This window comes from Theropithecus gelada, chromosome 8, assembly GCF_003255815.1.
Source record: "Theropithecus gelada isolate Dixy chromosome 8, Tgel_1.0, whole genome shotgun sequence".
Taxonomy (NCBI): domain Eukaryota; kingdom Metazoa; phylum Chordata; class Mammalia; order Primates; family Cercopithecidae; genus Theropithecus; species Theropithecus gelada.
Genome location: NC_037676.1, coordinates 75,720,755 through 75,746,882, shown reverse-complemented (window position 1 = coordinate 75,746,882; position 26,128 = coordinate 75,720,755). Strand labels below are relative to the sequence as shown.

At 37.0% G+C, this 26,128-nt stretch overlaps 1 protein-coding gene across 5 annotated transcripts in view; it reads left to right on the top strand.

The window, feature by feature from the left end:
• The window catches only part of STAU2 (staufen double-stranded RNA binding protein 2), a 334,517-nt gene that overhangs the window by 206,975 nt on the left and 101,414 nt on the right, over positions 1 to 26,128 (top strand). For 2 of the 5 annotated variants that reach the window (XM_025393312.1, XM_025393315.1), the window contains one exon: positions 21,459 to 21,572. The exons of the other annotated variants lie outside the window; for them this stretch is intronic. In XM_025393312.1, the coding sequence (XP_025249097.1) occupies positions 21,459 to 21,572 (114 nt within the window). The remainder of the gene's footprint in view (positions 1 to 21,458; positions 21,573 to 26,128) is intronic. 5 annotated transcript variants of the gene reach the window in all.

The following is a 26,128-nucleotide window of genomic DNA, read 5'->3' as shown; positions in this document are numbered from 1 at the left end:
ATGCAAAAGACACTCTTGAAATGCTGTGCATTTGAACTGAAGTGAAAGAATTTGTTTCATGTTGTACTTTGCATTATTCTATGTTTTCACATCTTTAATATGCTTTTCTATGCTAATTATATTAGATATAAGTGGTTTCTTTGTTTAAACTAGTCATTAAAAATTAGGTTGAAAATGAAAGTGGATTATTTTAGTAAATCATCCCTTCTAGATGGATTTCATTTCAGTTTGCTATTCTGTGCCTCTTCTGTGAGCATCATCCACTGAAACAGTGTTGTTTGTGAAACCTTCCGAGTATAGTATAACAAACTAGGTTTTTTTTCCTCACATAAATAATATAAAGAAACACTTAGTTGGTGTTTTAGTTAAACTATAATTAGTTTATTGTCCAAAATCAAGGAGTGTTATATGGAGGGGCATTTCATTATTGTATTATAATCATGCCGTTTCCAGCAAGATGAGACTGTCCAGTTAAATTAAAATTTTCCTTTTCAAATATAATTCACAGTTAATACATTTCAACTGATATGCCTCCTTTTGTGGAGTTCAATATGATAATAGCAGGTTTTTGTAGCCACAGGCTTCTTTTAATTATTTATTTTTTAACAATATGACTTTAGTATAGATTACATTGGGATGGGGCTGGTGGAAGTTAAGGGTGGTGGCTGGTCTCCCTGAGAATCTGAGAATCAACCTTTCTCCTATTTATTCTTATCTCTCCTATACCTCATGTTTTCCAATCCTTATAGTTATCATCAAGGTGGCTATTTGCAGCAGCTTTTTTTTTTTTAGAATAAGGTATTCGTTTTTGTTAAGAGATCAATACAAGTACAACTTTGTAAATTTCTCTTAGGATAATATGGAGAAAGAAATAATGCATGTACATACACACCCACACTTATGAATATAGTTGTCTCTTGGTATCTACAGGAAGGATTGGTTCTAGGACCCCCAAAGATACCAAAGTTCATGGACGGTCAAGTCCCTTATATAAAATGTTGTAGTATTTACATATAAACTACACACATCCTCCCTTATACTTTAAATCATGTCTAGATGCCTTATAATACCTAATATAATGTAAATGCTATATAAATAATTGTTATACTGTATTGCTTTTTTGTGTTATTTTTAAATTCTTTTTTAATATTTTTGATATTTGGATGCATAGCCCATGGATATGGAGGGCCCAACTGTTTGTTTTCCCTCATTTTTAATTTGTCATTGAAACATAACTTACTGTGTTGCCTCTGAGACCAAATGTTCATGTAGGCTATTAAACAAATGTATAAAAGCGTAAGAAATTACTTAGACTACAATGAGCAAAACACATTTGTGGATTTGGTCAGCAGATGCTGCTCTGATTTGCCATTAAAATCTTAAAAATTCTTAGAAAGCTCTCTTAAATTTGACCTCTACTACCTTCCAAGGACCCTGGAGAGATCTAAGTATGTGTTAGAAGTCTCCTGAAGGCTTGGTCTTCCTTTAGTGACATTAACACTCAGGTTTCTTCTTCCAGTGGGCAGCCCCAGTTTATGCAAAGCGACCTGTTTTATCTGGAATCTTTAGACTTTGATACGCAGGCCAAAGTCCAAGGGATATGCAAACATAACACACACCTGAACTTCCATAAAAACCAGCAGAATTGTAGATCAACTCATTTTACTGAAATTTTAAACCCTGTAAAAAAAAAAAAAAAAAAATACTACGTTTGAATAAGGAAATCCTGGTGCATATAAAAACCACAGTGAGTCACAGTAATACAGGTAAGAATCAAGCAGGCCTTGAGCAAAACAGTCCATTATTACTGCATAAACTATTCGGGTCTAACCACCCACCCTATATCGCTGTGATACTCATTTGGAGACTTTATGCACCAGTGCATACATAGTAAGACACACAAGATACTTCAACAAAATATAAGTAATATACAAACACAGTAAGAGCTGTTCCAACCAAAGAAACTTTAATATAGATCTGAAATGAGCCATCATGATGCAGAAAAAGATGATTATCATTTTGTGTCCTTCCCAAGTAGAACTGATAACCTTTTCTGTTTGTGTCAGAAGAGATTTCAACTCAACATGAAAATTCTAGTACTTGGAATTATTTGAAAAATCAAGTATTTGAAGGAAGAAATTATTTTTCATATAAAGATGTATTACATTTCCTTTTGCTAGAAAAGATTGGCAATGATGTGATTTTTCATTTAATGACATATAATTAATTATAGTACTCTTCAGGTGGATGGCAGCTATATACCTATACTCATTCCAAGTCATGTTGAAGTGACTCCAGCATTTCCCTTTCTCCAGAATCCAGCTATATCTAAGGAGATTTTTTATTTTCCCACAAATGACAGTGGCTGAAATTTCATATGTATTGTTCTTTTCTCACCCAAGGCAACTCTTAAGAAAGAACAGTATGTGGAATGCTGCATGTAAAAGATTTTATATACTCAAAAAAATTGCTCTGACATAACAGGGGCCTGCATTTAGGGGATATATGGATAAACTAGGGAGGAAACTGACAGTTATTGATGGACTCACATATCAGATAGTGAAGTAGGCATTACATATATTATTTCAGAATACCTGGTATGTTTTTGCCTACAAATCTTTATTTTATTTTGAAAAAAGCTATTGTGTAATGTTTGAAGACTAGTCCCTGTAAGTAGGACTAATGTGTGGTGGTGGCCCATAGTCTTCCGGATATTGGTTTGTTTTTGTCATAGATTTCATTAATAAATTTATTTCTGCCCTCAACTATATATACAACTGAGTAAGCCATTTAAGAATTCTGACTCCTTGACTGGGCATGGGGCTCATGCCTGTAATCCCAGTACTTTGGGAGGCCAAGGCAGGCAGATCACTTGAGGTCAGGAGTTTGAGACCAACCTGGCCAACATGGTGAAACTCTGTCTCTACAAAAAAAAAAAAAATTAGCCAGGCATGGTGGCAGGTGCCTGTAATTCGAGCTACTGGGAGACTGAGGCAGGAGAAGTGCTTGAACCAGGGAGGTGCAGGTGCAAAGCCAAGACCCCGCCACTGCACTCCAGCCGGGATGACAGAGCAAGACCCTGTTTCAAAAAAATAAATAAATAGGGCTGGGTGTGGTGGCTTACACCTGTAATCCCAGCACTTTGGGAGGCCAAGGCGGGCGGACCACGAGGTCAGGAGATCGAAACCATCCTGGCTAACACAGTGAAACCCCATCTCTACTAAAAATACAAAAAATTAGCCAGACGTGATGGCGGGTGCCTGTAGTCCCAGCTACTTGGGAGGCTGAGGCAGCAGAATGGCGTGAACCTGGGAAGCGGAGCTTGCAGTGAGCCAAGATCGCACCACTGCACTCCAGCCTGGGCGGCAGTGCGAGACTCCATCTCAAAAAATATATATAATATTAATAATAATAAATAAAAATTAAAAGAATTCTGACTCCTTTGAGATGGAAGGGACTTTAGATTTTATTCTAATATAAAATTTTATATGTAAACACATTTGGGAGTACATACGTAAAACATCATATTAGTAATGTACTTTACTTGTTTTTACTTGATTTTAAACCCTGACAGATTTTAGGTTCTAGAAAGTTCTACCATCTTAACATAGTCACATCAAAAAGCAGATATAACTATCAAAGAAAACAGATATTTGAAAAACTTTCAAATTTTTTTTTATCCGTAGCATTATCTCTCTTTTTTTTTTTAAAGCATAAGAAAAGTACAGGCCGGATGAGGTGGCTCACACCTGTAGTACAACCTGGGCAACAGACAGAGCAAGACTGTGTCCCAAAATAAAGTCTAGAATCAAGTCCTAAAATGGAACATTTGAACCATTGCTGGAAAACAGTGCTAGGTTTACAGTTTGAAAAACTCTTACTAAGGGAAAGATAGGTGGTAGATAGTATATTGTGAAGAGGTTTTCATAATTTCAGCATGTATATGAAGAATTAGATGGATGTGAAGTTAATCTGCCCATGGAATGCCATCCCATTGAACACTGGAATTGATTCAGCTGAAGCACAGGACATGGAACATTTGTTTACTCACACTGGGCAGTACTCACTAAGGGCCTACAAATGCTGGGTAGCATGCTAAACATTGGACATGGGGAGTTATGGTCAAGTTGGAGACTGATAGGCAAATAAAATCAATATGCGGAAGAAGATAACCCACGGCCACAAATTAATCCTATCTCCTGGGATCAGTGCTCAAACATTACACAATGGTCTGATAAAAAATAATTAAATGTTTGTAGCATGGTGCAAGAAATTATGTATGTAATGCCTACCCCACATAATAAATGACATAGTAAGTATAACCTGATAACTGTTAACTCGAAGTGTGGTTAGTGATATCAAGAATTGTGAGTGGAGATGAACAGTTCTGATTGAAGGAATTAGGGAAGAGTTCATAGCAGAGGGAATATTTAAAATATGTTTTAAAGAATACTTCAAATTTTAAGGTGGATCAGAAAAGGAATTATAGGCAGAAGCATCAAAGCACTGAAAACATAAAAGGGCATGGTGTTTTAGAAAATAATTTAAAGTGGAAGCGGCTAGTGAGGAGGCTGAAAAAAATGTGTGTGTATTGTTGGGAGTTCGAATTTTTTTAGCCATTAGACAAATACCACTGACTTATCTTTAAAAGAGATTTGACATGATTGGCTAACAGAAAGATAATTCTGTCAGCAGTGTAAAAGATGAACTAGACAAGAAAGAGACAGACTTGATAATAGACCAATTAGACTGGTTTTTAATGAATCCAGGAAAGAAAGAGTAAAGATTGAGTTAAGACAAAGCTGTTGGGCGTGGAGGAGTGGATCTAGGGTATAGTTGTCTAAGGCTCAATTGAGAAAATTAAATGATCTCTTGTGCTGACTTCAGAGAGGATGCTTTCACTAGCCTGGTTAGGGTGGAAGCTAGATTTACATAAGTTGAAAAGTAAGTAGAGACCATTTGAGGAGTAAGTGAGATAGTTTGAGTGTGAGATGTTTTAGGGAAAGTTTTATTTTTAGTATGGATGAGATGAGTAAACTTAGAGGAACTTAACATGTTCCATTTTAAACGTGGAATTTGAGTTGCTTGTGGGATATTCACATGGATTTGTCCAGTAGGCAGTTGAAATCAGTCCAGTGATCAGTAAGAGAACATAGTACACACAGATTTGAGAGTCGTCAGTGTATAGATATAACTGAAGCCACAGAAACAGATAATATTGCTCAGGGAGAATGGATAAAGGCCTACAAGAGATTCCAGATGCATACTAACATGTAAGGGATTAATTTATTCATGAATTCAACCAGTATATATTGAGCACCTGCTGTGGACCAGGTATGCAACTTGGCACTGAGTATATAGCATGAAAGTGATAGCCAGGGTTTCTGCTCTCAGTGAGCTCATCAGAGTGGTAGTGTGGAAGAGGGAAGGGTTTGGTATAGGTGCAAGGGCAGATAAACACATCTGAACACGTACAATAAATTCAAATGGTGTTAAGCTCCTAATGTAACAGTTGCTTGGAAATTAGTTAATTGTGAGGTTAATTATGATTATGCAAAATATGAGCCATGACTTAGTGTCTTCAGTTGTGTCAGAGATAACTACAGTTAAGTGTTTTAATCAACCTTATTGATGTATAATTTACATGTGATAAAACACACCCATATTGTACAGTTTGATGAGTTTTGAAAAATGTATACAGTCACCAAAATATATACTACCACCATAATCAAGATGGGACTCTTTATTGCAAAAGATTTGCCTCTGCCTCTTTGCCGCCAATTTTCCTCACCTCCAGACAACCACATAATCCTTTATGGCACTAAAAATTAGTTTTGCCTTTACACTGATTTCATATAGGTAGAATTGTATAGTATTCACAGTTTTGTGTCTGGCATCTTTCACTCAGTATATTTTGAAATTCGTGCATGTTCCATGTTGCTAAGAATTAGTTTATTATATGTATATATACCACAGATTGTTTCAGTACCTGTTGATGGACATTTGGATTGTTTTCACTTTGGGGCCATTATGAATAAAGCTGTTTATGAACATTCATTTACAAGATTTTGTGCAGACATGTTTCCAGTTCTCTTGGGAAAATACCTTAGAGTGAATTGCTGGATCACATGGTAAGTGTACATACAATGTTATAAGAAACTTTCAGATTCTGTTTTAATGTGTTACATACATTACCTTCCTACCAGCTATGTATGAGGGTTGTACACATTAATATGGTCAGTCTTATTTTATTGAGAGTATAATGTGTCTCATTGATATTTTAGTTTGTATTTCACTGATGACAAATGATATGAGCTTCATTTCATGTGCTTATTGGTCATTTGTATATCTTTGCCAGGTGTCCACATCTTTTACTCAGTTTCTAATTGGGATTTCCCCCCATAATTATTGATTTACAAGAGTTCTTTATATCCTAGCCATAAGTCATTTGCATTACAAATATTATCTCCCTCCCTATGACTTGTCTTTTTGTTATCTTAATGTGATCCTTTGAAAAACAGAGGTTTTTCAATTTCAATGAAGTAAAATTTTCAATTTTCCCCCCTAAGGTTTATGCCTTGTTGGTCTCATCTGAGGAATCTTTTGACTACCCCTAAGATCACAAAGATTTTTTATCTTAACTTTTCTTACAGACATTTAATGCTTTTAGCTTTTATGTTTAATGCTAAGACCCACTTAAAGTTAATTTTAATGTATGGTATGGGGTAAGAGTTGAAATTTATTTTTTTTCTCATAGGACAGCCAGTTGTTACAGGACCATGTATGTCATGTGTTGTGTTTTGTCTAGGCTTAAGCAAGGAATCTCTCCTCTTAATACTTAAAAGCATTAAGATATTTTGTATATCTTTGTTTTTCACCAATTTGATTATGGTACATGTAGGAGTGTTTTTAATCTAGTTTGGGATTCATTTAGCTTCTTAGAACTGTAAAATAATGGTGTGTTTTTTATTAACCATTTTTGGAATGTTTTGGACCACTATTTTTTCCAAAAAAGTTTTCTGCCTTTTCTCCTTTCCTTTTAAAACTCCAGTTGCACATATGTTAAATCTCCTGTTATTTTCCCACAGGCCTCAAAGGCTCCATTTATTTTTCTTTAGTCTTTTGGATTATTGTGAAAAATTTCACAACAAATCTGACATTTCCATTCAGTTGTTTTTTATAGTTCCTTTTCTCTGTTGAGATTCCATATTTGTATAGATACTGAGATTATATTTTCCTTTAATTCTTTGAACATCTATATCATACCTGCTTTGAAGTTTTTTGTCAACTAAATCCAACAGCTGGACCCGTTAGGAGTCAATTTCTGTTGACTGCCTTATTCATGAGTGTGGTTTACCTTTTTCCCGATTTTTGCATATCTTTAGTTTCTGTTTGAAAAATGGACATTGTGGATAACGTGTTGCAACTCTGGATCATCATTTCTTCCCCAGATTAATACTTTTATTTTGGTTTTGGTTTTTGGTTAAGTTGCTTAGGCTAAAACGGCAAGCCTTATCTTCCCCATGGTAGTATCCCTCAGCCAATATACTCTACTCAGTATTTCTACCTTATAACTGCAGCATTTTCTCTTGTGGTCTCCTCTGTGCCTGCATCATATAGTGAAAGCCAATTTTTTGGTCTGAGTTTATGCTCATATTTTGGGGCCCACTTTCTTTGCCTTTTTTACGTTCTGGCATTTGCTCCTCTAAATTTCTAGCTGATCTGCCAGCCACACAGCCACTGATATTACAGGCCTATAAAGCTTTAGCATTCGATCATTTGAGCTGCATTCAGATTAGGGACTGCACTCTATTCAAAAAGTAGCAGACTTTCAAATCTCAACCAGTTCTCACTGGTTTCTGCCTACTTTTACATTGGGCCTTCCAAGATCTCCCTTGTGCATGTGAAGTTTAGCAGTCAGCTGGAATTGGGGTAAAAGATTCAGATTTAAAGTTGTGCCACTTCTGCAGCTTTCTCCTAGGATTTCTTCCCAAAATATCTAGTTCATTTGCCAACCCTAAACCCTTTCTCTGCGTCCCCCAGCGGGTAAGACTACAGTTTTCCACCAGTAGAACTACAGTTTTCCACCAGTAGAACTATAGAAGCACAAGATGAAAACAAAACCAAAAAGTCATAAACTCATAATTCTTACTGCATACATTTTGATCTTTCAAGGGAAATCTCTGCCCTGGTATCTGCCTGATTTTGGTAACATTCTAGTGTCTTCAAATATTTTTTTATTTTGTCTATACTTTGATATCTGCAAAATACTTTGTCTTGTGAATTCATTCTCCTGTTGTCAGAAGCTGGAATTCTACCAATTCTTTTAAAATATTCATTGAATTGACTAATTAATTACTAACTGGTAAACTTGACATCTGTTCAGATAAAATAATTCAAAATATGGGAAAATCTCTAAATATAAGATATTCATTACATAATTGATTATATAAAAACACATTGGATTGAACAAAAGAAATTTATTCTCTCACAGTTGTGGCGGCCAGAAGTCTGAAATCAAAGTGTCGGCAGGGTTGGTTCCTTCTAGAGGCTCTTAGGAAGAATCTGTTCTGTGCCTCTTCTCTAGCTTTTTGTGGCTGCTGGCAATTCTTGGTTTCCTTGGCTTGTAGATTCATCATTCCAGTTTCTGCCTCCATCTTCACATGGCCTTCTTCTTTGCTGTCTCTTATAAAGGGACTTGTTATTAGATTTGGAGTCTACCCGAAATTCAGAATGATCTATTCCTAGATCTTTAATTACATCTGTAAATACTTTATTTTCAAACAAGGTCACATTCAAAGGTACTAGGGCTACGCACTTGGACATATCTTTTAGGGTACACTGTTCATCTCACTGTATATCTTTTTTCCTTTATATATTTATTATTTTAATAAAATTTGGGGAAATTTTGGCCATTTTTTCCCCCCAAATGATTTGTCTCCTTTTTTCTCTTTTTCCTTCTGGAACTTCATTTACATGCATTTTAGATATTGTCCCACAGATTCCTTGAGGCGTTATTCATTTTTTTCCTCTTAGTTTCAGATTGTACAATTTTTTTTCTTCCTTTTTTTTTTTTTCGGTGGAGTCTCACTCTGTCGCCCAGGGCTAGAGTGCGGTGGTGCAATCTCAGCCCACTGCAACCTCTGCCTCCCAGGTTCAAGCAATTATCCTGCCTCAGCCTCCTGAGTAGCTGGGACTACAGGCACTCACCATAACGCCTGGCTAATTTTTGTATCTTTAGTAGAGATGGAGTTTCACCATATTGGTCAGGCTGGTCTCAAACTCCTCGCCTCAAGAGATCCACCTGCCTTGGCCTCCCAAAGTGCTGGCATTAGAAGCATGAGCCACCACACCTGGCCCAGATTGTACAATTTCTAATGACCTATAAGTTCAGTTGACTCCTATCTCCTTAATCCAGTAAATTTTTTTTTTTTACTTTGTGTAATTATATTTTTCATTTCTAGAATTTCCATATGGTCCTTTTCATTAGTTTCTGTTTCTCTGCAGAGATTTTCTATCCATTCATTCATTGCAGATATATTTTCCTATACATGCTCAAATATAGTTAGCATAGGTACATTAAACACCATGTTTTATCCCCCCAGTTTCAACATCAGAGATGTATTGAGTTTGGTGTCTATTGATTGTCTTTTCTGCTGAGTATAAATCACCTTTTTCTGTTTATTCTATGTCAAGTAATGTTGGATTGCATCCTGACATTTGTGAATGATACATTATAGAGACTTTGGATTCTGTTTCCAGTCCTCTGAATAGTTTTGAGTTTTATTTTCCGAAGCACTTAATCTCGCTGGACTCAAATCCAAACTTTTTTCTTCTTGGACTTTGTTTTCCCTTAGTTTCTGGGGCAGTAGTCTCTCCTGACTCTCCATCAAATTCTGTGTCAAATGCTGCACAGAAAAACCTAATAGAGTTGGTATTTATGTGGTTACTGTTCCCTATTAGGGTGGCTTTAGTGCAAACTTTTTGCAGTGAAGTGAATGATAGAGGAGAAGGTTGAGGTAGTGGTAGAAATGCTTTCCTAGAGTAAAAATAGGACTATCTAAAAAAGAATCTGTCATAGGTAGTGGTATTTGCTACCAATTTGGATTTGTAGTTTAAGCACCAACTTATTTCTTCTTATCTTTTGCAAATCAAGTAGCTTGTATTGATGTTTCTTGGTTTAAGTTTCTTGGTCCCCATTACGGTAATTCTCATGCATAGGCTTATGTTATTATTTTTTTTCCTCTAAAACTCTGACTTAAGGAGAAAGCTTTTACTCCTCTTTTTCATGAAGCTTTCAATATTACAAGTTTCCAGGCCTTTATACTAGAAATGTTTTCTGCACCCTTTTTTCCTCTCCATATCAGAGGTAGACAGTACTACATTGCCCCACTGACTTTGTTTTTCTAATTAAGAGAAAATTTAGTACCCCCAGATTCTCTTCTTTCATTATTTGAAGACTCTTTAAATATAAAATTCTGGCATGTAAAGAAAAACTTAAGTTTATTATCTATTCTTAATAGGCTCTTGGCTACCTTCAAGTCTCCTTAATTCATAGCACTAATGATTTTATTTCATATTGTAAATGGCCCTTAAAAAGGGATTTTAAACTTTCAGAAAAGTAAAAAAGTAGTACTGACTTTATTGTTACGGGTTATATTACCATAGTATAATTATCACTACCCGGAAATTTAAAACGATATAATACTCTTAACTAATGTACAGATTTTATTCAAATTTTGCCAGTTTTTCTACTAATGTCCTTTTTCTGGTCCAGAATCCAGTCTAGGATCCACATTGCATTTAGTTGTCAAGTCTCTCAGGTCTCTTCCAATCAAGTATCAGTTCTTCAGTCTTTCATAATCTTAACCCTTTTGAAGAAAATCGATTACCTATTTTGTAAAATGTTCTTGAATTTGAGTTTTCCTGATGTTTTCAAATGATTAGATTGAGGTTGTGCATTTTTGGTGAGACTATCTCAGAAGCTATACTGTGCCTATCTCAGTGCTCTTTATGTGACTCTTTATAATGTATTTCCTCTACATGCTTTTAGAACCACATTAGACAGTGCTAATTATATTTGCTTAAATGTCAAATATAATTTAGAAACCTCAAAAAGAGAAGGTAAGCCTGTTGTGTTTACCAATATTTATACTCTTTTTCGTGTTTGTTCTTCCTGCTTTTATAATTTCCTTTCTGTTTCATTAACTTAATTTTAGCCATTGTTTCAGGGTAGGTATGCTGGTGACAGACTATTTCTTTGTATTTGAGAATGTTTTGGGTTTTCCTTTCTTCCTCAAGGATATTTTTTCTGGATATAAAAGTCTGGGCTGACAGTTCTTTCAGCACTTGGAAAACGTTATGCCTGTTCCTTCTGGCATCCGTGGTTTCTGTTGAGAAACTACTGTCATTCTTTTACTTCTGTAGGTCAGGAGTTGTTTCTCTCTCTTCTTTCAAGATTTTTCTTAGCCTTTAATTTTCAGAAGCTTGATTGTGTGTTGATTTGTTTGTTTTTATCCTGTTGGGGCTTACCCAGCTTCTTAAAGGTGTAGGTTTATCTTTTACCAAAACTGGGTAATTTTTAAGCCGTTATTTTTTTGAATTTTTTTCAGTCCCACTTATCTCTTCTCCTTCTGGGACCCTGATGACACAAGTTATTAGATCGTTATGATCTCACAGACCCTTGAAGCACTATTTGTTTTTTTCTCAGTCTGTTTTTCTCTGTTTTTCAGATTGGGGAGCTTATATTTTTCTATCTTCAAGTTCAGTGATACTTTCTTCTGTTCTTTCCCTTTTGCTATGAAGCCCATCTACTAAGTTATCCTGTATTTCTTTCGTGAGACTATTTTTAAAAATCTGTTTCAAAAGTGTGTGTGTAATTGCTTATTGAAACATTTTTATGATAGCTACTTTAAAATACTTGTCAGATAAGTCTATCATCTGTGACATCTTGTTGGCATCTGATGATTGCCTTTTCTCATTCAAGTTGAGATTATTCTGGTTCTTGGTATAAGGGTGATTTTCTACTGAATTTGGACATTTTGAGTACTATGTTCCTAAAATTTCTGTTTCAGTAAGCCTCCTCTGACATTGTACCAGTTAGGGAATAGGGGTGCTGCCTTTTTTCTGGAAGTTCACATTTTCCACCTAGCCTCTGTTGACATCTTCTTGGGAGGAGGCATATTGTTATAGCTGGGTGGTGGTAAAAGTCCTGACCTTCCACCATGCCTGTACTGACACCGCCCTGGCAAGGAGGAGTAGGACGCCCCATCATCACCAGGTACAGGGGACTGTCCAGGGATCCAACAGAGATGAAAATTCTGACTCCCCATTTGGCCTTCTCTGTCACAAGTTTAGCAAGGAAATTGGGTCACCTCATTACAGTCTGGTGAGGGGGAAAGTGTAGACTTCCAAATTGCCTTTTGCTGTTAGGAATGGAGGTGGATCTGCCATTTTTTCCGTGGTGTTTGCCTGGAGTAGGGCAGTTATTGCCTAAGAGATTTATATCTTGTTATATTATTATTTTTCTGGTCCTTTGGTTAGAAAGAGCAGACTTTCTTAGGACTGTTTTTTCCTGCCTATACCCATTGGCATTCTTAAGTTGCTGGCTTTTCTAGTACCCAGCCCAGGATATGTAAAGCAAAAAGAAAACTCAGGAATTCACCACTGTATTATTCCTTGGGTCCCAAAGACCTTAGTCAGTCTTCCACCTTCTCTCCACATTTCACAATCCCCTTATGCTTATTTTATGTATAAGGTCCAGAGCTTTTTGTAGTTAAGCAGGAAAAATAAGGAAAAGTTAATCTATTTCATCTTGTCTGGATGTGGAAATCATAAATGGTCTGTCATAAATGTAACTGTATTTTCAATTCAAATATATATCATACATTTTGAAAATCTGTAATTCCTGAGTAGAAAGCACCATGTTAAAATATTTTTGTAAAAAAAATTAAATGCCGGCCGGGCACGGTGGCTCAAGCCTGTAATCCCAGCACTTTGGGAGGCCGAGACGGGCGGATCACGAGGTCAGGAGATCGAGACCATCCTGGCTAACACGGTGAAACCCCGTCTCTACTAAAAAATACAAAAAACTAGCCGGGCGAGGTGGCGGGCGCCTGTAGTCCCAGCTACTCGGGAGGCTGAGGCAGGAGAATGGCGTGAACCCGGGAGGCGGAGCTTGCAGTGAGCTGAGATCTGGCCACTGCACTCTAGCCTGGGTGACAGAGCAAGACTCCGGCTCAAAAAAAAAAAAAAAAAAAATTAAATGCCATTATGAATTAAGCCAGTATATAATAAGATTTGTAAGGTCTTGTGTTTGGTATCTATTTTTTGAAGTGATATTCAATACAACAGAATTCTAATACATTAGAAATAGTAGAGTTTGCCCCATAGAGAAAAGAGTTTGTATTGGTTTGATGGTATACTGACTACCTGTGTAACCATAATTTTCCTTTAATGTTGAAAAGAATTTTTCTTATTAAAAGGTTAATTCTTTACAAAGCCCTTTACCATTTAATGTGGCTTCTTATACATACGTAAATGAATGTATATGGATATGTCAAAACATGAGTGCACACTGCCAGAGAGGGAAGTTCCTTTTCTGGTAGACATGAAACTGTTAAAAAATCACTTAGTGTTTTCTTTTGATGGAAATGTAAAACTAAAATAATAGTTTGTGTATGTGTGTGTAAGTGTAATTTATGTTCTAATTAGCTGTCTCCCTAGACCTTCACTGGCATAGTTAATGGAAGCTAAAAAGCAAAGAGCAGGCCAGGTGCGGTGGCTCACGCCTGTAATCCCAGCACTTTGGGAGGCCGAGGCAGGCAGATCACAAGGTCAGGAGATCGAGACCATCCTGGCTAACACAGTGAAACCCCATCTCTACTAAAAATACAAAAAAATTAGCCGGGCGTGCACCTGTAGTCCCAGCTACTTGGGAGGCTGAGGCAGGAGAATGGCATGAACCCGGGAGGCTGTGCTTGCAGTGAGCCGAGATCGCCCCACTGTGCTCCAGCCTGGGCAACAGAGCCAGACTCCATCTCAAAAAAAAAAAAAAAAAAGCAAAAAGCAAATGTTTAGGATTTTTGTCATGTACATGCTTGTCACTTACTTAAGAATGTTATTATCCCCCTAAACAATGCTGACATCACATCTGTTGCATTTGTTAGATAATTTTTATCCGTGGCTTACAGAAAAAAATAAATTTTTATACTTTACTGCCAGATTTTGATTATCAAATATAAGCATGTAATTTTCAAAGCTTAGCTAAAACATAGGATTTTTAAAAGAGAGAAAAGATAATTCCAAGTTGTGTCTCAGTCTGTGTAATACGATTTCATTCATTTATTTATCCTTGTCCTTTTAGAGGCATTAATGTGACAAGCATGTTGCATTTAGAGTGAAACAGATTATGCATCAACTAAAACAGTGGTACACGACCAAGCATGTTAAATGTATATTCACATTTTTGTTACAAAGAAGTGGATATGGTGTTTGTTAGTTATGGAAAGGATTGGGAAAAAAACTGAAGAGACAGTAACAGATATTATTCTTATTAGTATTACTCTCAATAATTATATATCTTATCATGTATGTTATTACATTATGAGTGGATGTGTTATAATAAGACTATGATATTTATTAATGCTAATCATGAGCTAGCTACAGTTCTATATACTTTTCGTGGATAAATTAATTTTGTTTACTTATACATTAATTAGTTATAAATAGAACTAACATAATGTAGATTTGTACTGTTGACTATAGTTAAATAAATACAATAATTTACATGTCATCAAGTGATCTAAAAAAGTAGTAAAGAACATTTTGAAACCAACTTAATCTACTTATTTAGTTCAATATTTATGAAAGAAAGCTGCTTTGCGCCTTGCTAAGAACATGCTATTTTGTCTTAATAAAGATTTAGGTCCTTTGTACAACTGGGGTGCAGACGCTGCAAGAATCAAGCATATTTTGAGTCTCCTAAGATTTAGTGTTAAACTGTCACTCTTCAGCTCTTTGCTGCCTGTACTCTTCTGTGCAAGGCCTCTGTGCAGTACCTACAGTGGAATTGCTACCTACTGCTGTGAAGTCAACTCCACAGTTAGTGAATCTGAGGTGTACTCATCAAATATATGTTTTCTTAACACAGTGATTGTGCTGTGTATCACATACCTTAATGATCTAACAAGGAACTTTCTTTAAACATAGGTCTTTTTTATACCCTCCTCATTTTTGTTCCATAGGGGGTGGCCATTAAAAACATCTGACAGATAAGCAGTTAACCCAGTTCCCTGCTGAGATTAGTAAAATATTTAGTAGTCATGCAACATCAAGAACTTTTAGCTCTGCAGGAAATAGTTTGACTCAACTTCTTTTCAGAGCTGGTGGTAGGAAATTTAAATTTTTATTTGGATGGTCCCTCATATTTTCAAAACAGCATGAAAAAATTTCACACACCTAGCATTTTATGTAATTTAAAACCATTCATTCATTCATTCATTCATTCATTCATTCATTCAAATAGAAACAGGGTCTCCTCTCTCTCTGTTGCCCACGCTGGTCTCAAACTCCTGGCCTCAAACAGTTCTCGTACCTTGACCTCGTAAAGTGCTGAGATTACAGGTGTGAACCACAGTGCCTTGTCTGTTTTCTTAAATTCTATGAATATTTGAAGTGATTCTATGAATACTTCCTGATTTTCTCTTCAGAAAAAAGGAAGTCTTTAGACTGGCAAAGTCAATATCAGAATCCTAAAGTATAATATCTCATCTGGGTTTAGAAGAGTACATATCAAACTAGGAAATGTAGTATACCATCTCAAGTATAGTGTCTCATCTGGGTTTATGAGATTACAAATCAAACTAGGCAACTTATCTTAAAAATTATAGATTTGCAAATTTCAAAGAAAGCCATCTTATTTAATTGATATATTGAAATTTACAACTCACCTTTCAGTGGAATAGTTTTTGTAAATTCATGAGAAAGAAACAAAGTATCAATTTATAGTAGTTGATGGTGTTATAAATCCGGAAGAAGCTCTACATCATTATAAAAATCAAGATTGCTTGCTCACATTTTAGAGTACCAAAGGCAGCAAAATGATATAATTTATAAATAATAAATCTTAAACTGTTGATAAACCAAACTCTGAAGTATTTTTAAAGAGGTCTATTCTAAGCCAATGAGTGACCATAGCCCAAGGAACAGTCTCAAGAGGTCCTGAGAAGGTGTGCCCTAGGCATTGTAGTTACATTTTAGGGAGACAGGAATTGTAGGTAAAATCAAATCAATACATGGAAGGTGCATATTGGTTCATCCTAAGGAGGCAGAATATCTTGAAGCTGTGGAAGGGGCTGGGTGGGGAGTGAAGGAGTTGGGTGGCTTACAGGTCATAGGTAGATTCAAAGATTTTCTGATTGGCAATTGGTTGAAAGTGTTAAGCTTTGTCTAAAGACTCAAAGTCAGTTTAGAAATAAATGCTTAAGATAAAAGGAATGGTTGTGGAGGTCAAGGTTCTTGTTATGTAGATGAAGCCTCATAGGTAACAGCCTTCAGAGAGAATAGATGGTAAATGTCTCTTTTCAGACCTTAAAGTTGTCAGACTCTCATTTTTTAAATTTTTTATATTTTTGAGACGGGGTCTCGCTCTGTCACCCAGGCTGGAGTACGGTGGTGCAGTTATGGATCACTGCAGCCTCAAACTCCTGGGCACACCACCCCTGGCTAATTCTTTTTGTAGAGATGGGGTCTCCCTGTGTTGCCCAGGTTGGTCTGAAACTCCTGGGCTCAAGGGATCCTCCTCTGTTGGCCTTCGAAAGCACCGAGATTACAGGTGTGAGCCACCGTGCTCAGCCCAGACTCTCATTTCATCTCTTAGACCCAGGAAAGACCTAAAAAGGGGGAGGCTTGGCCACATTAATGGAGTTTCTCTACAGGCGCAAGTTCCTCCCACAAGAGACTGCTTTGCAGGGCCATTTCAAGGTATGTCATATAAATATATATTGGGGTAAAATATTTTAATTTCCTTCAGGGCCTGCTATCTGTCATATGATGCTATACCAGAGTCAGGTTGGAACTTAGAACCATATTGCCACAAATAACATGTTTCATCAGTCTTATGATCTCTATTTCAATGTTAATGTTGGTTAGTTATGCCTAAAATGACTGCGATATCCAACCTCCCTTTCTGTCATGGCTGGGAATTCAGTTTTTCAGGTTTCTCTCAGGTCCCCTTGACTCAGAGGGGGTCTATTAAGTTGGTTGCCGGGGCCTTAGGATTTTATTATTGGTTTAAAAAACACAGGGTGATGACTCTTTTGTAATTTTCTATAATTACCTTTATTCACCTTTCATAAAAATCAAAGTCCTATGACATTGTGCATTGGAATTTTTAGGGCCACGTTTGTAGAAATGCACTGCTTTGTTCTAGCAGAAAGAGTTTACCCAGTCAGTTCTGAAGATTTGTGTGTTACAGACACAATGAATGGAATTTTGTTGCCCTAATTATTTTAATATAGTGTTCTAAGATTCCTGGTTCCTGCAAATGCTTTGAATCATAAGAGGCATTTTTAGACTTAGAAGAGTGAATTTCAAAATGTCATTCACATATTTTTTTAAATTCACAGTTTCATGAACACTGATATTTTTATTTCCAGGAAGAAAATATATACCTGAAGAAAGCCATATTTAACTTGTCTTTATGAGTCATTGGTTGAGTATGTAAAATATGACTTTTTCTTAAGGCCTTTTATCAGCATATTATTACGTTTAATTTGAAATTGGGTCCTCAAGCAAGAGTTTCATGTTTTTTCCTACATATTTTTCTCTGGTTTACTGAGCAGTCTCAATGCAGTAGGGATGTAACACAGAATGATTTTCTATTTCTCCAGTCACCCCCTTCCTCTGTGTCCTGCCACATCTCCCATTCATGTTCCTTTGTGATATCTTTGGCAAATTCCATAGTTTTCTGGCTAGCTTTCAGTTTTTAAAAATCTAATGCATCAGTGTCAAACTCCAAGTTCATATCCTTCCATTGCAAGCCATTCATTTTGGCTCCAGAGACTTAGAGGAGGGAGAGTGTACATTGATCTCTTTCACTCCTCCTGTCACTCCAGCATCTGTATTTGTGGTTGGTGGGGTGGGAGCTTAACCTGGCTCAGAGACATCTTCCTGCACACTTTACCTCTATTACTGCTCTGGAGGATTGGAGGGTGACTAGGTTAGAGGAAGCTGCTACTCATCCTGGTTTCATCCACTCCTGGTGGCCTCCATTGTGCTTTTCCATGTACATCATGTCCATGTCTCTTGAGTCAGTGGCCTCCTCTGGCCCTGGGGTAAAGCCACGTTTCCTTTGGGCTTTACCAGTGGTCTGTGCTCTGCCCCTCTGTTGGTGAGTGTTACTTTGGCTGGCCTGAGTAGCCCCTTGGCTTCTGCTGGGATTCTCTCATGCTGTTCAAGGTCCATGGGGGTAGGAAGTGATCATATCTTCCTTTATCTTTTTGTTTTTTCAGGTACACTACCTACCTAGGACTCTTCAGTAAGCTCTCAGATACCTCCAAGCCCAATTTCTATATTTTCATATGCTTCTAAACTGCCAGGGACATACAGCAAACTCGGTCAAATTTTCTATTCAAAAGGAGCCTACAGTTTTGGTTCTCAGCAAGCCTCCCACCAGGGAGTGAAATGTCAGCCTCCCCTTCTTGCAGGTATTCCCACTCTCTATCAGCTATTCTCTTAGAGCTACCCACTCGCTGGAAATACTGTATTTCTCATCAGGCTGACAATCCAGATGATTCCCTCCTGATGCACCCCCCCCCATCCTTTGTTCCTTTGTGTGTTCTTTGTGATTGGATCAGTTGTACTGACTTTTACAAGGGGGGTTGGGGGAAAGCCTAGCCCTAAATATTAGCAGCTCTCTAGAGCTTCTTTTGGTTTTGACCATGGGTCTTGGTGTCAATTCTGGGCCAATAGGAAAAAATCTCACTGAGATTAGGTTATTTTGTGAGTCATAAAAAGCCCAGTGGCTTAAACAATACAGCGGTTATTTTTTTTGTCACTTAAAGGTCCATAAGCTTGCAGGCTACAGCTGGCATGATGGTTCTGTTCCATGAAGTCCTCATGGACCCAGGTCCCTTCCAATTCACTACTCTCATCTAGGTTTTGGCCTTTGTCCTCATGGTCAAGATAATAATACCTATACTCCAAACAGCAGGTTGGCAAAACGGATAAAAAAGAGCAAAAGGCACCCACTTGAAACCTCTTTTAAAAGTTTTCAGGAAGCTGCCGCGTAATTCCTTCTTTTACAGTCTACTTAGTTATATCGCCAGTTGCAGGGGAACCTGGAAACTATGGTCTTTATTCTTTGCTTCCAAGTGCCTGGCTAAGAATTACTGTGGAAGAATTTTGGAGGACAACTAGCAATCTCTGTCACATCATTGGGTGCTGTGACATCTTTGGAGCTGTGTGCTAACTTGCACCTTTACATTTATCTTTCATATATGAGTTATATATGTAAACACACTCATATTGAATGTCTGTAGGACACAGTGTTTTATTAGGTACTTGCAGGCTTCACAGTGAATTGTATACAGTTGGGAGAAAAGTTATATCTCTCAATAATGGTATCTGAGTCACTGATGGAAATGAAGTTTAAAGTTTATTTTTTTGACTGCGATTGTCCTATTTTTGTCCTTTCTAATTTTCATTTCTCTAGGAGAAAGAATAGAGCTGCAGTAAGTCAGCTGACATAGAAGTGTGTTTACTGTCACTGTATATTTAGGAGATTGTCATGTCTTTCATACAGACTTTCAGTTGGTGTCGAAGGGGTAATTATATTTTATTAAATTTTAAAAGAGCATGTTTTATAATAGCACTATATCAGACATAATAGTTTAACCGTACCATAAATGATTGTGAACTGTTGCTATTATAGTGTCAGCATTTATTGGCTTTTACATAAACCTGTTACGTGATAAGTTTCATTTTTCACCTTCATACCTAGTTGCTGCATAGTAAACAACACTTCCACATTCTTGAACTCGTATACATCGACTGAGCTTTTAATTTGCTCAGGAAGTGTAAGATGGTGAATTAGAACGGTTGTCAAACCTTTTTCTCCAAGGTTAACTTGGTAAAAATATTTTTTATAACAAAATCTTTATAGTACTTTGGGAATAAGGCTTTTATGTTGACTTGATTTGAGCTCTAAACTACTTTTATAGATTCCCAGGAGGAAGTTTCCCTACCTCCAGGAAAAATGATGGCCGTTCTTAACAGCCCTAGTGGTTTAAAAAACTTGAATTATTAAGCCATTAGACTGGGCTCATATTGTAATTTTCAGTCAGATCCATATTATACATGATAAAATAAACGTAGGCCATATTCTGCAATAAAAATATATGGACATTATGCAGCAATTAGAATAAAACGCAAGACAAGGAAATAACTCAGGTATAGAATAAAAACCAAGACAAGGAACTAACTCAGGTATGTGTTTTAATTTTCTTCCTCACAAATTCAAGATTTTCACTTAAGCCTTTATCCTAAATCTATACACATTTAACAAATTGAGCAAGTTATAGCTAATAAAACCAATTTTCTCTCTAATAAGTAGGAACCCCATTTTATTCTATAGGCATATTTTCATTAATTTTATTACAAAAGCGATGCTCTTTTTACTTTATTAGCTTACAATTTTAAAAACCTGGAAGTTTTTGACAGTAGATAAATGGAAGGATGGAAATTTTCTTAATGGGAAGATGGACTCAAACTCTTCCCCCTTCCCCATGTACCCTACCTCTGATGTGGAGTGTCTTACATGTGGCTTTAATAAAGGTTAGTTGTATTTAACTAAATGAAAGATAATATTGTGACCACTTTATTTTGGTCTGCACATTACAAATCATTTCAGTTTAATTCAATTTGATTGTAATGTCACAATTTCAAACAGAACATGATATACTGATATATATTCAACAGTGGTTTTGTAGGGACTATACTGTAGAAATAGAAGAGTGTCAATACCAATTATGTGGCAGTCATATACACATGCAGTCAAAGAGGAGAGAAAATTCAGGTTGACAAAGTTACATTAGAATCAGATGAACTTTGACTTCAGCTTATGCTTGAGCCCTTTGTGGATCATGTATTATAAAAAGCTGGACTTGAAAGATAGGTGTAGCATTTAGTTGTGAATTTTTCTACTAGCTATAATGTAAAAGCACTTTGCATAGCATTTCCTAAACTCCCTTAAATCCTCAAAAAGACTTAAGATGGGATTAATAGATTCAATTCAAATCCTAGATATTAGAGGGGTTCAGTAAGGTTTTAGATATTTAAAGTGTGTTCTGTGTAAATTACTTGAATTTTCCTGAAATCTAGACCCTTTGCAAAAGGACCTATTGCATCTTGTCCCTTCTGAAAATGGTGTTCAGTGGATTGCGTGTGTTCTGTTATAGGTTCACTACTGTGATAGACAAAGTGGCAAAGAGTGTGTGACCTGTCTGACATTAGCCCCTGTGCAGATGACTTTCCATGCTATTGGAAGCTCCATTGAAGCCAGCCATGATCAGGTATAATATGCCACTGCCATTTTGCTGTGTTATGGCCCAGCTTGGAAATGGAAGGCCATCAAAATGGAAGCTATGTGCACACACGCAGCTTTGCTTTCCTTAATACGTTATCCGCTAGCATCATCTGCTAGACTTGAAAAATCAAAATTGATTATGTTGGGAAATTGATATCATAGGAGATTTAAATTATTTTAGACTTCTTGTTTGCAGTTCATTATTATTTTAAATATAGAACTATTTTATAAGAAAGAAATAGTTGCCCCACAGGTTATTTTTATCTTTAATAGTTATATATGAGAGGAAGGGTCAACAAAACAATATAGATAACAGTGGAGTCTCACTGTAATACACTCATTTGGTTCTGTTAAAAAGAGTGTTGTATTATAGAATTACAGAATGTACAGTGATACGTCACTTAATGACAAGGATATGTTGTGAGAAATGCATCATGGGGTGATTTTGTTGTTGTGCAAGCATCACAGAATGGACTTACACAAACCTAAATACTAGAGCCTACCACACACCTAGGCTATGTGGTAGAGCCTCCTGCTCCCAGGCTACAAACGTGTACAGCTTGTTACTGTGTTGAATACCATAGGTAATTGTAATGCAATGGTATCTGTGTATTTAAACATAGAAAGGGTACAGTAAAAATATGGTATTGTAACCTTCTGAGAGCACAATTATATTTATGGTCTGTTATTGACCAAAACATCATCATGCAGCACATGACTGTACACAGAACAACTGTGTAAACTTTCAGAGCCATCAGCGTAGTCCCATAACTTGGGATATTATCGAAATGAAGTTCCAGTGTTGTTTTTACTTTTGAAGGTTTATTTCTGAAATAAAGCTAAAAATCTGAAAAGTGTATTGTTTCTTGATAAACAAATTCCTTTTATTGTTTAGATAGCAGCTTGAGAATACATCCTGTTTACAAAAGAATACATATTTTTCGTTAAAATAATCACTTCAGACTAAACTAATGTTCTAAATCATAGGATTTCTGGCTTGGAGTCAGAGTAAATAGACATACATAGTTTGCTGTATGACTAACCAGTTAATGCTTTCTAAATTAACCATTCATGTACAGAACAACTATAATCCAGCTTTATATCTATTTTTCAGTAAATCTGAGGACTTACTAATAGTCTTACCTAACTAATCTTCTTCTATCTCAGTAGTACCTCTTGCTTGGAAAGAATAAATAGGCTATCTTCTCAGACTCATGATTTATCATTGTCCAACTCAAACAAGATCTTGGAAAACATTCTTAAGGACACACCTTTCTAGTTCACAATGTCTCTGACATTGTTTGTTTCCAGTCATTATTCATTCATTGGTGGGGAAGTATTGTGATATTTAGGGAAGATCAAATAATTGATGGTCAGAAAATCAGAGTTTTAGGAATGAACCGTAGTCTAGGTTTGCTGCAGCTACCTGGATGGATTCTGTTACTTCCTTGCAACTGTTTCCTGGTTATGTTAAATGAAGGAGTTGGGTTAGATGACTTACAAGATCCATTCCAGTGCTGTTATGATTCTATAGCTGATCTTCCTGGTCCAGGTTGAATGAGCCCAACCAAAAATAAACAATTGTAGCATATTAATGTGGAAAGCAGCTTAGAGACCACTCCAGTGCCTCTGAGGGTTTTACTTTGACATACGCCCTAGCTGTAGAAGAGAGTGCAGTAGGAACCTGAGGGGCATGGCCTAAATTAGCTTACAGCAGAGTATTACATTCCCTTGTATAAACTATAAATTGTAAGCTAGGTGCTAAGGATACATGAGGAGAATGTCAGACATGGTTCTTGCTCTCAGTCTAGCAACTTCACCTTTGTAAATACTGGGCGAGGGTGAGTACAGTGTAATTAACTTTATATCTATCTATGTATCCACTCATGGTAGAGGCAAATGTCAAAAGCAGCATGGGATACCTGTCTTGGAAAGGATTCTTCTAAGACTGAGCAAAGAAATGAAAGAGCGCATCAGTAACCCACACCTCTGAAAAGAGCAACCCACTGTTCACACAGGTGGCATGTTGCTGTAACACTGGAGTGAGAGTGCAGACTGGGATCAAATGCAGTTTTGCCTTGAACTAGCTCTGAGACCTTGTTTCTTCACCTCTTAGGGATTTGGCTTCTGCATATGTAAGATAATGAGGCTAATTCGGGCTTGTGCCAAGTGCCTATGCCAAGGTACTCAAAGTTCAGGGCTACTGTTCACCCATATGACACCTTTACAAATTAGAAAAATAGTACCTCTTCCTCAAGGCATTTTACTGCCATCTGACAGAAATATTTGTAATAAATCACAATAACTGCAGTGTGAACGCACCCCATTGAGGTGTGCAGTGTACACCTGCACGATTGTACATAGACTCACTACATCTAACTGAATGTCAGTTGCACTCAGTGATAACTTAAGACATTTTTATATTAAAGCAAATACAAGTATTTTATAGATGACAAATTTGCATGAAATTTTAAGATAGAAACTTTCAGGAAATGTGTTGATGATGGTCAAATTGGTAGATGAATAAATGACTGAAATAAATGACGGACAGGAATAATCATCCTGTACATCAAACACTATTGTAGTGGCCTAGGAGGTGGAAAGTAGGTGGTGTGATCACTGCTTCTCTCTTGTTCTTGGATAATTGGGCTCCCTGGAGAAAGTAGACACAAAATAAACCCCCACTTCATACCCTCTGGCTTTTCTGCATTATGTTGCCATTACCCTCTCCCCAACCTGAGGGTCTGTCTAAGGAAAACGTACTCCTTCACCATAGCAGCATCAGCTTGATCTCATAAGGTGGAAAACTTGGACCACTAAATGCTTTTTCACCCATTAATTTGTAAATGCTAGTAAACAGGGAAACATTTTAAAGCAAGAAAAATCATAATCATTTTTTTAAAAGTTTCTAATCATAATCCATTTGGCCCAATGCAGTTGACCAAACAGATTTGGTATTCTGAGAAAAAAAGTATATGTGAAATTTGGAAGTGGTCCTTCTTAGGAAACTCAGGTTGTTCTTACCTGTGTGGAAAACGAAGACAAGAAATGGAAGAACTCTCTATACTTGAACCTTTTTAGCTTATCTTCTTGTTTTTTAAAAATGTAACTCTAGGAACTTAGCGAAGTGGAAATTGAATATATTACTTTGTGCATTCATTTGCTGTATTAAAGGGTAACAGGACAGAGACTGTTAAGTGAAATTTCTCTATCAGAAGTTGATATGGATATGCAAAATGATCAGGGGAAAGATTCAATACCATCTATATGCTGATGATGTCCAAATTTATAGAACACTTTGTTCCCTGACTCCCCCTACCATGCGTGCTCCTACCTCTTCTGTCCTTTCCTCTGTCCCAGTGAATGTTACCATCATTACCTTGTTGCTCAGACCATCCTTGGAGCTTCCCTTGAACCCCTAGTCCCCCTCACATGCTATGTATTGTCCTAGTATCTCTTCCTCTAAATTATGTCTCTGACCTGACCGCTTCTCACCACCTCCAATTTTACCATTCTAGCTTAAGTCACTATCATTTTTAACCCCGATGACTGCAGTAGCCTCTAAACTAGCCTCATTTTTTCTACCTTTGTTCTACTGTGGTCTCTCTTTCACATATTATTTTGAGACAGAGTCTTGCTCTGTCACCCAGGCTGGAGTGCAGTGGCACAATCACAACTTATTGTAGCCTCCGTCTCCTGGGCTCAGGCAATCCTCCCACCTCAGCCTCCCAAAGTGCTGGGATTATAGGCGTGAAAAATTAATCTGATTACATTACTCAACTACACAAAACCTTCCAATGGCTTCCCATCACACCTCCTATCAAATGCAAACAATTTTGCTATGATACACGAACTCCCCCTCCACTTCTCTAACTTCAATTCCTACCACTTTCCTGTTCATCAGTTCTGTCCCAGTCTCCCTGGCCTTGTTGTCAGTTACATGATGGTTGGTGAAAGAAACCACGCGAAAGGCTACATACTATAGATTCCATTTATATGACCTTCTGGAAAAGTCAAAACTATAGAGATAGAAAACAGATGAGTGGTTGCAGGGGCTAGGGATATGGAGGGGGATTAACTACAAAGTATCATGAGGGAATTTTGGGAGGTGATGGAAATGTGTTACATCTTGATTGTGGTGGTAGAAACATGACAGTATGCATTTGTCAAACTCACAGAAACTACACTCTCAAAAGGGTAAATTTTACTGTATATAGATAATACTTGATTAAACCTAATGTTTAAAAAAAAAAACCAGCCAGATTCATTGCTTTATCACCTACTCATGCAGTCTTGAGTCCGAGGAAATGTGAAGGATGCCATCCTTTTGCCTCTCCTGTGCTCTCTTGGTGTGTTGGCTCCACCTTGGAATGCACTAAATTTAACCCATAGCCTGGTTTAGAGCTTCTCCAAATGCCAGTGATTAGTTAAGGCCTGCTTCAGACTTTTTTTTTTTTTGAGATGAAGCGTCGCTTTGTCGCCCAGGCTAGAGTGCAGTGACGTGATCTTGGCTCACTGCAACCTCCGCTTCCTGGGTTCAAG